The sequence below is a fragment of the Cryptomeria japonica genome, chromosome 4, assembly GCF_030272615.1.
Source record: "Cryptomeria japonica chromosome 4, Sugi_1.0, whole genome shotgun sequence".
Lineage (NCBI taxonomy): Eukaryota > Viridiplantae > Streptophyta > Pinopsida > Cupressales > Cupressaceae > Cryptomeria > Cryptomeria japonica.
In genome coordinates, this window is record NC_081408.1 from 244,224,946 (window position 1) to 244,241,180 (window position 16,235).

At 35.7% G+C, this 16,235-nt stretch overlaps 1 protein-coding gene across 1 annotated transcript; it reads right to left on the reverse strand.

Moving 5' to 3' along the window:
* Positions 1 to 1,134: 1,134 nt before the first annotated feature.
* On the reverse strand, positions 1,135 to 2,803 carry LOC131065521 (transcription termination factor MTERF4, chloroplastic). The gene has a single exon (XM_058000038.2). It carries the CDS (start codon positions 2,648 to 2,650, stop codon positions 1,802 to 1,804), a length of 849 nt encoding a protein of 282 aa, XP_057856021.2. The 5' UTR covers positions 2,651 to 2,803; the 3' UTR covers positions 1,135 to 1,801.
* Positions 2,804 to 16,235: the final 13,432 nt, after the last annotated feature.

Below are 16,235 nucleotides of genomic sequence, written 5' to 3' on the forward strand. Positions count from 1 at the left end.
ATTGATGCAAACCAATCCAGGCAGTCTTGAACAAATATTCCAATCCCACACCTTAAAATAGTCAACAACGACAAGTGAACCCCAACAATAATGCCATTACCTACACAAGAAGAATATAATAGATTATTTTCTGAGAATTTAATTAAAATGAGGTACTTTTCACAAATACAACTGCTGAACACTTATGGCAATGGTAGATTACTTACCTATACTCTAAAGGGTTAGATAACATGGGGCAGCTTTGACTAACACAAAATATCTGCTCTACAGATCCTTAGATTGATGAAATATTAAACTCACAAACTTTTTGTTAATATGTTTTTTCCAAATAAAATGTCCTTTGACTAACACAAAATATCTGCTATATATAGATATTCTATCAAACTAATCTAGGGTTATTGATGAAAGAAATATAGATATTCTATCAAACTGAAACAAAATCTGCAGTAGTTTCAGAAAGAGCAATATTACTTATCTAGAAAGTAAAAGATAAACCTAAGCCATGTTAACTCAGGCATTTTTGCAATGGATTTGCAACAACATAAAGAAGATTGAAGATCACAAATTAAACTATTATCAGCAAGCAGATAACGTAAACATATATGAAAAGAAGAATCTGAGATTGACTTAGAAACCCATGATTAACTAGATTGAAGTTAATATCACAACTAAGTATAACATTGAAAACACAAATTAAATGCACTTGCCTTTTAGGATTGCAATTAGGCTTTGTGAAAATAGACTGCTGCAAAATATCATGCTTATTATTAAAGTTAAAGCCATGCAGAAGAAATCAATTATCAACTTACTCTGTAAATGGATATCTTAATTCTGAATTCAAATCTGAACTGTAGATGGAGCTAAACGGAATTAATAACAGTTCATTTTGATTGAATCTACATCAGAATGATCCAAACATAAGCCAATTTGTCAGTAGAATTTAAACTCATAGGTAAAGATATATGACTTGCCATTTGACTATATCAAAAATAATTGATGCAAACACTGGGTAGCCCAACCGAATGGACAACCAATCAAGACAGTCCTGAAAAATTATTCAATCCCACACCTTAAAATAGTCAACAAAGACAAGAAAAATTGCTATTATCCACACAGAAAGAACAGATTAGCTTCTTCATGGAAATTTTATTAAGATAAATGCTTTAAACATGATGCACATTCACAAATACTATACTGAAACCTTATAACAAGGTCAGATTATTTACATATACTCAAAGAGAGAGAAGAAATGGAGCAAGTTTGTTTAACACTAAATATCTGCTTTAGAGATCCTTAGACTGAAAGAAATATAAAATTCAGTCTTTAAGTCCTAAAAAATCAATACAGAAAGAGGAGATTGAACTCCCCTGTTTTCAACGCACATTCCCATGCTTTCAAATCCTGTCTCTTGTCTTCCTCGTGCTGCTTTCTCTTCCAACGCAGTCCCTTGTATTCTCCTCTTTTGTCTTGTTATCTTGGTCTAGATGAGTTCCAAAGCCCTTTTAACACCGGTCCAACCTTAGAAAGAAAGACCTGGATTAGTTTTATTCCGAAACTCCCATCACCACTCTAAAATGCTTGCTTTAGGAGATTGCATGATCCTTAGACTTAATTAGAGTATTGTATTGGCTGAACATAGCAAGGAATTCTCTTTCACTTAGCCAAAAAGAATCTAATCAAAGTAGGTAAAACCTTGACATGCAGACTTGTCCTCAAATATTTAAAGACTTCATAGCGGAGTTTGAGCCTTTTCTCTATGCTTAAACTAAAAATCTTAGGACCCCAAGCAACAATCTTGGACTCAAGACCTGCTTTCCTTCATTTTCTTGGTTGAATAACGAAGTGCTTCAGGATATTTCTTAAGAATTTGACCGATTTCCTTCTCTGCCAGACCAAGACTTGCCATATTTTCAATTTTCGCTTCCAGAGTTTCAAACCTAACACCTGTAACCACACTGAGGGCTCGCGCAAATGCTGTTGAACCTTCCGGAGTGCCTAAACTATTCTTCACATACTCCACTTTAGGTTTCACCTGCTTCTGGAAATCACTCACCAAAAGCCGAGGCGCTATTCTCAAAGCCTTGCACAGATTGTCCTTTGAGCCAAATAGGGTTTCAAGATGGAGAATTCTAGGGGCAAGACAGTTTTCCAAACTCAAGCTGAGCAATCTGGGTCTATTCAATATAATATGTGCGCTGTCTTGAGTAGACAAACCCATTTTCTTCAGAAATTCCATCTTGGGTCTCAACTGTCTATCCGCTCTCGGTGTAAGGATAAGTGGGTATCTCAGAATGGTAGTCGTAAGCTTGTTTTCAGTGAATCCAGGATCTCTCAGAAGATGAATGACTTCTCTAGCGGTGTTGTCGGATTTGTTCCTCAACAGCAGTGGTGCTCTTCTCATGACAGTTGTCACCTGAGAAGAAGAAAAACCACATTCTTTTGTTAAGAGATCTGAAATGATATTGAGGGAGGGTGTGAAACAAGATGATGACGAAGAAGAAAGTAGTGAGCATGGTGCGAATGTGAATGATGGAGAATGAAATTTGATTGCTCGTGTGAATGATGGAGAATGAAATTTGATTGCTCGAGGAAGGCATGAGGAGTATTTCCCTGAACAAACTATGCATCTCCAAAACAATACAAATGCCATTGCATTCGATGTAAGATATGAGCAGAGCAAATAGAGATAAGAGCACCCAGATGTGTGGAAAAGCTAATCGAGGGTTTCTTCATCTAGGATTAGGGTTTGATGAACATTAAATTCTTCGTATTTCCATCCGTTACGACTATCCTAACAATTGTAATTGGCCTTGGCCTCGAGCTTAATTTTAGTGTAGCATTTCTTATTTATGTTAATTTACTTCATTTTTAAATTATGTTGAATTTATTTATTTTGTTTAAAACCCACATTTTTATACAGGAATTGATAATTTGTATAATTTATAATTAAAATTTGATTTTTTTATTTTATTTTTATTTTTTTGAGTATTTACATTTTAAATTTCTAGTATGATGTTTTTAATCATCTTTCAAGATTATAGTTATTATCTTAAATATGATTAAAGATTCTATGTGCAACCTTCGTTTCCTTTTATCAAATTTAAAATTAGCCATGGACCTAATGTGATTCTACTTCAATTAGTCATTTCCTACCAATCTAGACATAGAGTGTTGTATAAAAGTATAATGCCCTAGTTCTTTAGAGAGATATAATACCATCATATGGAATTGCATTAGCATTTACAATTATAAGGATGAAACTAGACGTATATATTTTTCTTTGTATGTCTATGAACTTGTTTTAAATTAATAAATCGGTCAAAGGGCTTGATGTAAGGCCCACCCCTCTCCATTTCCTACCATATCCTAATTTGTGTATTAATATTGTGTATTGCCAGATGTTTTTGGGACCTATTTGGTGGATGAATTATCTTCATATATGTATTAGATTTTGGACATGAGATATTTGTCTATATTATATGTGCTAACCAATACTTATTATTATTCATGTGTTCTTAATTATACTAATTTCGCCGAAGGCAACTCCTATATGAAATAGATGGGTTAACTTCTCAAATCAATGCTCCTTCACTCCTATATGAAATAGATGGGTTAACTTCTCAAATCAATGCTCCATATTTACTGAAGGCCTTGCAAGACGATTGCAACGTCGAGCACCTGATCAGTAGTTGAAGCTGCTAGGACTATGTTAATTCAAGGAGGTGTAGCTAAGACATTTTGGAGATAAACTGTCAGCACAACTGTTTATACAATGAACCAGATACTAGTCAAAAGAGGTAAAGACAAAACACCCTATGAATACTGGTACGGTAGATCACCAAATGTCGGTTACTTCAAAAAAAATGGTAGCAGATGTTTTATTAAAAGAAGTGATTATATTGGTAATTTTGATGCCAAAAGTGATGAAGGCATATTTCTTGGTTACTCCACCAAGAGCAAAGCTTACAAGTGCTACAACAATCGAACTAAGAAGATCATTGAAAGTGTCAATGTCCAAGTAGATGGATTTCCTGGAAAATAAGAAGAAACCAGTAAGGAGAAGGAAGAAGATGAATCAAACACACTATTTTTGGAACCGGAACTGGTAAAGCCAGAAGTTGGAGAACTGAACGTAGAAGACCTAGTTCAACTGGAACGGGAAGGTCCAGCAGAAGATGAAGAAAGTGAAGAAGAAGAACCTAAAAACCAAGATCGTGTTATTCTAAGGTATGTCAAACTCAATCACAACCCTGATCAAATTATTGGAGACAAGAATGTAGGTGTGCTAACTAGAAGAGGGCTAAGAGAAAACTCTTGTATGATTTCCACCATTGAGCCTAGAATTACAAAAGAAGCCTTTGTAGATGAAGACTGGATCAACGAAATGGAAGAAGAACTTGACCAGATAAAGAAGAATAATACTTGGTCATTGGTACCCAGACCAGAAAATAAGAATGTAATAGGTACAAAGTGGGTATTCAGAAACAAATTGAATGGAGATGTAGTAGTGGTTAGGAATAAAGCCAGACTGGTATGAAAAGGATATGCACAAGAGTAAGGTGAAGATTATGATGAGACATTTGCACCAGTAGCAAAATTAGGAGTAAGGACTCTATTTGCATTTGCAGCATACAAAGGATTTAAAGTATATCAAATGGATGTTAAGTCAGCATTCTTGAATGGAATATTGGAAGAAGAAGTCTACATAGAACAACCATATGGTTATGCATTAACTGAAGAAAAGAATATGGTGTGCAAGATGCATTTAAGGCACTATATGGTTTGAAACAAGCACCAAGAGCATGGTATGAAAGATTGCACTCTCACTTAGTAAAGATAGGTTTTCAAAGAACCAGTGAAGACAATAATATATATCTCAAGATAGAAGGAGATAAAATACTGGTAAGTGAGGTATTTGTTGATGATATCATTTTTGGAGGAAATGATGATATGTGTCATGATTTTGCTAATGAAATGAATAATGAATATGAGATGTCACTAGTAGGTGAGATAAAAAAATTCATAGTTTTTCAGATCCAACAAATGAAGGAAGGTATTTTTATCACACAATCCAAGTATGTGAAGGAAGTGTTAAGAACTTTTGGAATGGGAGACTGTAAACCAATTGGAACACCAATGGTTACAGGTTGTAAATTGTCAAAGGAAGATGATTCTGCACTAGTTGATGAAAAGGAATATAAATCCATGATAGATAAGCTACATTATGTTGTCCACAACAAACCGGACATTGCTCACGCAATAGGATTGGTTGCTAGATTTTAGAAAAGTCTGAAGGAGTCACACATGGTTGCAACCAAAAGAATTTTTAGATACTTGAAAGGCACTACTGATTATGGATTATGGTATCCATATGCAAGAAATTTTGACTTAAAGTTCTATACCGATGCAGATTGGGCAGGAAATATTGATGATAGGAAGATTACAACCGGAGGAGCATTCTTTCTTAGAGGCAGATTAGTGGCTTGAAGCAACAAGAAACAGAGTTGTATCTCTCAATCAACAACAAAAGCTGAGGCACCCCTAAAATTCTATTTATTGTGCTCCCATTCATCCGTTATAGTTGAATCATGAACTAACGAATATGAATATGGTGGACTATTCTCTGATGCACCCGTCTGAGATAGAGATAGGTTATTCTCCAAAATAGTTCTAGGGTTGGCCCCGACTCTATATATCGAGAAGCCTAATTATCTTAGTAGTTGTAACATATACAGAGAGAGGGTAGAGAGAGGGATGACCCCCTACCTCTATATGGGTCGCCCAACCCCCTCTCTCTAGATGGGGGATATAGATAGCCATAGCCGCCCTCGACTGAGGTGGGCCCAATCCCAGGCTTTAAGAATTCCTATCATATATATATGGGGGGAGTTGGAATAGCGACAATATCGGATAAGCTCTGTGTTCTCTACCATGCCAACTAGGGACAAAGGGGTGGTCGAGCCTCCATATAGATCTATAGGCTCTCCCTTTATCAACAGGGGATTGAGAGCGATTGAATAGAATGTTTTGTTCTGGAATACTCGTAAATAGTACGGGGTATGGGCGGAAGGGTTCTATGCACAGTTCAGAGAGTGCTTGTTCTTTGTTCCCAGTCAGAGTTGCACAGTGTGTGAGCCTCACTCAGTGGCCCTACTATTCTAACGGGCGGTGGAATGAATTGGCTTAGTTTGGTTCAGCTCGAGAAGGCGTGAAAGGTGGGAGGTGCCCTACTATCTAGTCGAGTGTGGGCTCGCATAGGATCGATCAGTTGTTGCAATTATGGGATGTCCTATCTCCTCCCACCCAACTTTTATACCGGCCCTTTAATAGTAGGGGGGCATAGAATAGTAGGGGCCCCCCACCCCAGCCCAAGATTCTATACATAACAATGGAAGCTCGAAGAGCTACCCATAAATGACCTATCCCTACACCTCTCTTTTTAAGGTCGAACGCCCCACCCTCCTACTATCTCGGCCCCCTTTTTTCCCCCATCGTCCCGGTGTGAATTGAATACGATTATCGTCTTCTCTTCATCTTCATCAAATGATTTCATCTTACTACAATAGGCTAATCGTATCTGATTATCATCTTCTCGATCCTTGCTTCTTTACTGTAGGGTGGGGGGGGCCTACTATTTTATGGCTAGTGGTAGGGGCTAAGGTTTCTTCTCGATCCTCTTCTTTCCACTCGATTGAGTGTAGAACTCTCTATAGTTATGGTTGTTCTCTAAGGACAAGACAGAGATAGGCGAGATAGACCCTTGCTAGACAATTCTAGTTAGTTAGAGTTATATATGGTAGTTGGGAGTCTCAGACGAAGTATCTAGTCTAAGTCAATAGATGGATGATCTCGACCCCTCCTGCTCACTCTCTTTGAAGGGGGATTAGCCGGGATTATAGGTCACTCATGTTACGTAGATAGTCCGTCATAATGCATATAGATAAGTCGACCTCTGCTCTAGTGTCCTAGTGAAAAAAGGTTTCTCACGCTACCTTTGGGAACCTCCCGATAGTAGGTGAAGTAAGTAGTTTCAGTATATTAGTTGGTTGCCAACTATAGTTGAGGTGGAGGATGTTGGAGCTTACATGAATTGTACCCAAGCAATTTGGATGAAACACATATTGGAAGGTTTCGAGCTGAAGATATCATAACTGGTAAGAATTTTCTGTGATAACAAAAGTGTTATAAATATTTCTAAGAACCTAGTGTTGCATGCTAGGACAAAGCATATAGAGCTGATGTATCATTTATTGAGAGAGAAAATTCAAAGCAAGGATGTGTCACTGGAGCATGTTTCTACTAAAGAATAGCTAGCAGATATTTTTACTAAGCCTCTGCCTAAGGCTACATTTGAATATCTTAGAGGTAAGTTAGGGGTTGTACCCCTACATGAAGTCAATTAAGAAGATAGGGAAGCCATCAATCCCGGAGCCTATTGAAAATTTTGAAGAAGGATTGGTGAAGAATGGAGCTACTCCACAGGGGGGGCAACTAATTGCAAATCAGTGAAGCATGAATAAGAAACTGAATGGTTTATCTTCACTTTGGCATTGTTGTCAAAGGGGGAGAGAAGTATATGATTGATAGTCTTCTATGTTAAGGAGATAAGACAGTTGTAGACCAGTTACCAGCTGATGATATGAAGATACAGTGGAAGGATAGTATATGATTGGAAAATGTAAACCAAGATTCCTATACATGTGTATGTGCTTTACTCTCAATCATGACAATCAATTGGTATTGATATTTGTATTGCTATTAATGCCAATGGGGGAGAATGTTGGCATTGCATGAAGTTGGCATTGGAGAAGTTAGGAGGTGTTGTCATTTATGTCAATTGCAACCGACAATGATACAGTAAAGAAATCGGTAGTGATGCAGTAAAGCAACCAATGATGATGCAGTGAAGATCAACCGGTAACCCTAACTAGTTGAGAAGAAGAACCCTAACCGATGAAGTTTGGAGATCGGTTGTGATGATCAGTGATGAATATGCCACACAAGCATGTTGCACATGATGATTTTTCAAATGGATTTGGTGCATAAGAGATAACTGTTTATCTTGGGAATGATCAAATGCATAGTATGAAGTGACAAACATGTGATGAGTTACAAGATTCAAAGTGCGGTGATCTAGGAGCGGTTGTAAATGCCTAGAAGAATATAATGTTGATTGCATGTAATCTAGCGGTCAATATTGAATCAATGTGTCTGTAATCTCTATGAGATTTTTAGCGTTTTTGTTGTGCTACCGACCTAACGTATTTGTTTTTAAGGTTGATGGATTTTTTTGTAAGAGTGTTGGCAATTTGGTTAAGTGTGGAAGTGATTGTTGTCGAACTAGGAGGTGTGTCTGCATAATGATGTGAAGGCAGATAGGAGCTATCAAGGATATGATTCAGCAAGGAAGTGCTATTTATAGATCAGTCAAGAACCTGTTGTTCTCTAACCATTACAACAATTAAATCCCTTAACCAGGTAATCTTTAACAGGCTTTTTGTTGAAATTCTCTAACCAGGTGATCCATTAGCTTGGATTTGAAATCCTCCACTGAGGTTACCTTTAATAGGGTATTTGTAGTCAATCCCTTAATCGGGTGGTCCTTAACCAGATTTGTTCCTTACAAAATATTATTTTATAAGCTTCTAACCGAGCTTGGCTCCTATCAGGACGAACTTTAGAAGAGTTCTAAATACTTGTGGGTATTCATCCCCACCATGGTTATTCCCATTTGGGTTTCCATGTTAAAAATCATTGTGTCAAGTGGTGAATGATTTTGTGGATGTGTTTTTGATATGGTTGATATGAATGATGAGTAAAACTGCATAGATATATTTAAATGAACGGACATGATCTGAAACATGTTATTACTGGTATTAGTGAAGTGGTTTAAGGTTTTGTCAAATGGTATTTAAGTTTCAAAATCTGTTGCATTATGTTACTGAGATATTAGGACAACCGAAAAAAGTTTAACAATGCAGTTGCAGATTTGTCTAAGTGTCTAAACCGATATACTTTGCAAGTTGATTCTGAGTTGAAAGTTTAGTTTATTTTCTATCTATTGATTCACCTCTCCCCTCTCATTAGTTGACTATATCTTTATAGTTTCATCATATTATCATAATAAACAACAATCAACAACTTGATACCTTCAACCTTGAAATAAAGATTGTTATATGTAGCTACTTTCCTAAAATTTTATTATAACAAATATCTATTTAGTCTTCCATACCATGCTTTAGGTCCTTGCTTGAGTCCATACAATTCCTTCTTTAATTTGCAAACCATTTCTGGATCATCTGACAATACAAATCCATCTGGTTGTTAAATGTATACTTCTTCCAGCTCTCCATTCAGAAATGTTGACTTAGACATCCATTTGATATACTATAAATTTTTTGTAGGCAAAAAAAGCAAGAAACATTTTAATAGCTTCCATCCTAGCAATTGGGGAAAAATTTTCTTCAAAATCAATAGCTTCTACATGAGAATAGCCTTTACATACCAATCTTGCCTTGTTTCTTGTGACTTGTCCTTGTTAATTCAGTTTGTTCTGTAACACCCACTTAGTTCCTATCGCATTTTTTTCCACCAATATAGGCACTATCTCCCAAGTCTGATTCTTTTGTATCTAGCTCAATTCTTCTTCCATTTATTGTACTCAAATTTCTTCTTTATTTGCTTCTTCATATGATTTAGGTTCATTAAGTGAAAGAAAAGAACAATTAGTTTTCTCATTTACCTTTCTAACACTTCTTCTTGTTAGAATTCCTTTGTTCTAATCTCTAAATATTTGATCTTCTAAATGATTCCTCTGCACATATTTTGGGGTATTGATTGCTTGCTTTGGTTCTTATGTATCTTTGTCTTTTGTTTCATCTAATTTTTCTTCATTGTTTACTTCTAGGTCTATCTTTTCTTCTACAACAACAAGAATAATCTCAAATTTGGTCTCTTGAATAGGTTTAGGGGCCTTCTGATCCCATACCTCGCATACTTTCACATTTGTAATCTCCACTATCTTGTTTAATCTCTTATTGTAACATTGGTAGGCTTTTTCTATTTGTAGCATATCCCAAGAATATTCCTCCATTTTCTCTAGTATCAAACTTTTTGAAGTCATTCTCATCTCTTCTGATATAGCACTTCCAAAGATTCTAAAATATTTCACAGTAAGTGGTCTTCCATAACACAACTCATAAGGTGTCTTAGTATGATTTATTTTTATTTGAACCCTATTAAGAATGTAAAAAGTAGTATGGACAACTTCTTTCTATTGGCAATTGACACTCATCGGATTCATTTTGTTTTCATTGATGGCAACAAGATTGGATGGAAGTCACATACCAGCATTAGGAGGCATATACCAATAGATACCTGCATTGGAATATCCAGGGCTACACTGGCACCGACTTCAGTACTTGAAGAAGCCAACATCTAGGAGGATTTATTTAGTAAATCATTTTTTAATTGTTGAGGCCGATATTGAATATCTTTTGTATTGTATTGTAAGCTGACATAAGGCATACTGTTTGTAATGGGTATATAGGTCAGTCTGCTAGGTCATTTTGTATGCATGAGATATGTGATAGGAAGTGAAATAAGTGAGATAGAATATAGAAAAACTGTATAATGCAAAGTATATGTATGTAGATCATTTTGTATGTGAATGTCATATCATGCAATGATCTGTGGATAGGTTGGAAAGCATTTTTGGAGGAGAAGAGATACCGATAGAAGTGTTCAAGGTTATGAACTGGTACAGAGCAGAGCTATAACCGAAACTCTATTTGGCATAGCAGATGCATTCTTGAGTTCATTCTCATTGTTTTATTTTAGCAGAAGCTTGTAGTCAGTGAGACTCTTTAGTAATGAGCAGTGTGTTCTAGGCAGTGTGCCTTATTGCAAGTGCAGGCCCCCATTATATGTAATATCCTTTCAGATGGCCAGTAAACTGATATTGTGGGTCACAAATCCCACCATGGTTTTTCCTCATTGAGGTTTTCCACGTATAAATTATGTGTGTTATGGTGTTCATTTATGTGGATGGTTTATTTGCTTCAAGTTATATATTTATTTGTTTACCGGTTTATATGTGTTTGGTATAAAGGCATAAATTTTGTGTTTACCAGCAGAACACTGATTCACCCCCTTGTCTTAGTGTTCTTGGATCCCAACAATTGGTATCAGAGCCTGGTACCTCGGAAGAAGTTTAACAACTTGAGGAAGATCCTGAAACTGGAATCTTTAAACATGGCTATGGAGAAGCAACTTGAGATGGCTCTTGAGGATTATGATGATGAAAAGATGAAGAACTTAAAATTGCAAGAAGAATTGAATTCTGCTAATGAGTTCATTCTTATCCTACAAGAAAGGTTATCATCAGCTCAAGCCAAGAGAAAATAACTTTTGCAAAATCCGGATGATGAGGAGAATAATGCTCTTAAGGAACAATGTCAGAAACTAAGTCAAGTTGACATGCTCATGAAGAATGAAATGCAAGATCTGGCTATGAGGATGTCTGAAGAGATTGAGGACAGAAAGAAGAAGGAATAAAACATTGTTGTATCTTTGAAGAACAAATTTGAAGAATGTGGAAGATTGGGTCATAAGAATGATATGTTGAGAAATGAGTTGGTACAATCCTGGAATAATGAACAAGAGTTGGAAAGGCAGATAGTAACTCTGAGAGATGATCTAACTACTACAAGTGAGTATAAAGAAAAATTTAGGATTAGTGTTGCACAATTGGATGACTTATTGAAAAGACAAAGGCAGATTGATGATTCTAGAGGACTTGGATTTACACAAGGAGAAAGCTCCGGTACTGCAAATGAAGATCGAACAACTAGCATGCATAACTCATCAGAACAGAGGAAACCGATAAGGCAATCTAATGCTTATAAATTCAATGGAAGATGTTTTGTTTACAACAAATTTGGGCATATGGCTAAACAATGTAAAAATAGAGCAAATCAAAACTACAATTCTATTCCCGGTCAATGCACAAATTGTAAGAAGTATGGCCATAAATCAGAAGATTGCAGAATGAATATTAAATGTCATGCATATGGAAAGTTTGGAAATTTTGCTAATCATTATAGGTCAAGGAATAACACCGAATATGACAAAGCAATTCAAAAGAGCAATGTTACATGTTATGCATGCAACAAAATAGGTCATATTGCTAAATACTGCAAAGGCAAGACTCAACCGGATAGCAATGATAAAGATAATGAGAAAGGAAAGAAAAAGGTAGATGAAATACAACAAGATCACACCAAGAGATGGGTTAGAAAATCTGAAGAATGTAGTGATGGATCTACACTAGTAACTCCACTGGTAGAACATGGTATACCTCCACCAGTAAGAAATTCCACCAGTAACTGAGGCATAGGCCTTAGGGGTTGACAAAGTCATTGCAAAATCCTGCATATTACCCTAGAAGAGATCTAAGGAGATCTGGAGAGTTGTGTTCATCATTAATGAAGGTTCACCTGACATAGATTGTGAAACTGGCATCCGTAGGGTTATTGGCGAAGCCACCGGTGCAAAAGAGGTTGTAAAGGATAAGGTAATACCGTCAGTTCATACTAATTCCCCGACAAAGGTTATGACAATTGACACTTCTCAAGTTGAGAAGAAATCAGTATCTGAGTTAAGTCCAACTTAACTAATGACGATGGCCACTCATAAATTACTGAAGGAAGGTACTGCAAATAAGGGAATAATTGACCAATCAGTTACAATATTGCACAATCTAATTCCTAATTGTCAAATTGAGGATGAGGCGAGCCCTTCCAACAAGATAAAAACTCTAAATGAACATATCTCTAATAATTTTCAATCATTGAGGCAGATTGCAGATCGACAGGCTTTAGAGAGATTCACTATGGCTAAGAAAGCCGCCTTTGAAGAGATAATAGAAATAGAGAAAAAGAAAATTGAAGATAAACTTATTCTTATAGAGAGTTGTTTGAAACAAGGTACAAATATCTATAGGGTTTGTTGCAACATAGGACTCCTTACAACAAATGTAGATTGCAGACTAAAGGATTTACATGATAAGATAGCTAACATTGCTAATTCTTTTGATGGATTAACTACACTGACCACATTTGTTGATGGAAAAATTTTGTCTTTGGAGAACCAAATTTATTCTTTTGAGAAGGAGAGAGAAAAAGTCAGAAGGAGAGCTAGAAGTCTTAGAGGATTGGTGAGTCCCAGATTGGATTCACTGGGGGTACATAAAAGAGAATGCATGGACATGATTGCTAAATCCTCACCGACAAAAGACAAAGAAATGGAAACATTTCCCCACTTACTAAGAGGACTATCATTAATATCTGACACCTTCAAAACCGGCTGGGATACATACCTTCATTTGTTGAATAAGGCTTACCCTGAAATTTTGAAGTTGGTAAAACTCCAGTGAAATTAACTGTATTCATTTATTTTCTATTCCTTCAATTCTTTCACCGGTCTTTGGCATTGATGCCAAAGGGGGAGTATGTATATGTGAAAAATATCAGAAAAATCAGACAGGATCACATGGGAAGGATATTAGGATATCAGAAGGAGTGTATTGCTCAGGGGGAGCATATTTCAGTTAACCGATAGGGAATCCATTTTTCACATGAGTGTTGCCATCAACACCAAAGGGGGAGATTGCTGGAAATTGACACTCATCAGATTCATTTTGTTGTCATTGATGGCAACAAGATTGGATGAAAGTCACATACCGGCATTAGAAGGCATATACCGGTAGATACCTGCATTGGAATATCCAGGGCTACACCAGCACCAACACCGGCACCGACATCAATACTTGAAGGAAGCCGAGATCTAGAAGGATTTATTTAATAAATCATTTTTTATAATTGTTGAGGCCGACATTAAATATCTTTTGTATTGTATTGTAAGTTGACATAAGGCATATTTTTTGTAATGGGTATATAGGTCAGTCTGCTAGGTCATTTTGTATGCATGAGATATGTGATAGGAAGCGAAATAAGTGAGATAGAATATAGCAAAACTATATAATGTGAAGTATATGTATGCAGATCATTTTTTATGCAAATGTCATATCATGCAATGATTTGTGGATAGGTTGGAAAGCATTTTTGGAGGAGAAGACCGGTAGAAATGTTCAAGGTTATGAACCGGTACAGAGCATAGCTATAACTGGAACTCTATTTGGAATAGCAGATGCATTCTTGCGTTCATTCTCATTGTTTTATTTCAGTAGAAGCTTATAGTCAGTGAGACTCTTTAGTGATGAGCAGTGTGCTCTAGGCAATGTGCTCTAGGTAGTGTGCCTTCCTGCAAGTGCAGGCCCCCATTATATGTAATATCATTTCACATGGCCAGTGAACTGATATTGTGGGTCACAAATCCCACTGTGGTTTTTCCTCGTTGAGGTTTTCCACTTATAAATTTTATGTGTTATGGTGTTCATTTATGTAGATGGTTTATTTGCTTCAAGTTATATGTTTATTTGTTTACCAGTTTATATGTGTTTGGTATAAAGGCATAAAATTTATGTTTACCAGTAGAACACTGATTCACACCCCCCCGCCCCCCCCATCTCAGTGTTCTTGGATCCCAACACTTTCTAGTACACATTAGCCATGTTAGCATCTTTCATTGTAATTCTGGTCATCTCAATATCAATTCTATTCTTCCTTTCTACCACACCATTCTATTGAGGAGATCTCAGAGCATAAAAATGTCTCCTGATACCATATTTCTCACAAAAATTGTGAAAGTCATTTGAAGTAAATTCTCCACCTCTATCAAATCTCAAACACTTGATTCTAGAATTAACTTGATTTTCTACCATTGACTTGAAAATTTTAAATCTTTTAAAAGCTTCATATTTTTTTTTCAAAAAAGAAACCTGTGTCATCCTACAAAAATCATCAATGAGTAACATAAAATACCTTTCACCTTTAAGTCTGCTTGTCCTTGTAGGGCCACATAGATCTGTATGAGTTATCTCCAATGGATACATCATAGAATACTCCTTGTTCTTGAAAATTCTCTTCTTTTTTTTTTCCCTAGTTGACAATCCATGCACACAGTGTCAATAGGCTTGACAATCTTTGGTAAATCTCTTACTGCCTTAAAGTTACAAATCTTTCTCATGTTAGCAAAGTTAACATGTCACATCCTCTTATGCAATATCTAGCATTCATTGCTCTGACTTAGATAACATTTGTTTCCACTTTTGTCCTTTATATAATAAACATTTCCACTTGTACTAATTCCTTATGCTATTGGCTTTCCGGTTTTACCTTTTCTGATCATACATCTGGCATCGATGAACACAACTTCATAGTCTCTATTGCACATCTGACTAACACTCAATAAACTATGTCTCAAATCTTCTACATATAAAATACCATCGGTTTTATGCTTACTGTATACGGTAAAAAATGATGATGAAAACCTATTGTAAAACCATCAAGATCCAACCACAAATAAAATCCTAGTTCTACAATAAAAAATTCACAATACACCAATGAGGATACCTAAGATCATGCAAATTCATAAAATAAAGCAATATTATCATTCACATGTCAAGTAGGGTTTCAATCTCCATTGTCTCCAATCTCCATTGATTTTGTTTGATATATTTGCTCTCAAATTTTATGTCTACACAAGAGCTCAACAAAGAACAGATTGTGGTTGATAGTTTGATCACAAGAAGGCTTGATTGCATAAGATTGATTGACTGATTAGGTGATTAGATGCTTTGATTAGGGTTGATAATGAAGCAAGCATCCTCTTATGTAGAAGACACTTTAAGAAATGGAGGGATAAGATTAAAAGGTGAAGAGGATAAATGGTCGACTAAGATTAAAGGGTAGGTAGAAGAAATAATAAAATGATGAAGGGGGTAGGTAAGAGAAGAATTGAGAGATAAGTGACATGTGTCATAGAGGAAAAAGGTAATGAATTAATTAAATAAATAAATATTTATTTAATTAATAGAGGAAGTGGGATCAATTAAATAAATAAAATATTTATTTAATTTTAGAAAAAGGACAATTTAAATAAATAAAAGTGTTTATTTAAATTAGAAAAAGGCTACAAGAAGCTAAAATGAATTAATTAAATAAATAAAGATTTATTTAATTAATAAAGGAAGTGGGATCAATTAAATAAATAAAATATTATTTAATTTAGGAAAAGGACAATTTAAATAAATAAAAGCATTTATTTAAATTAGA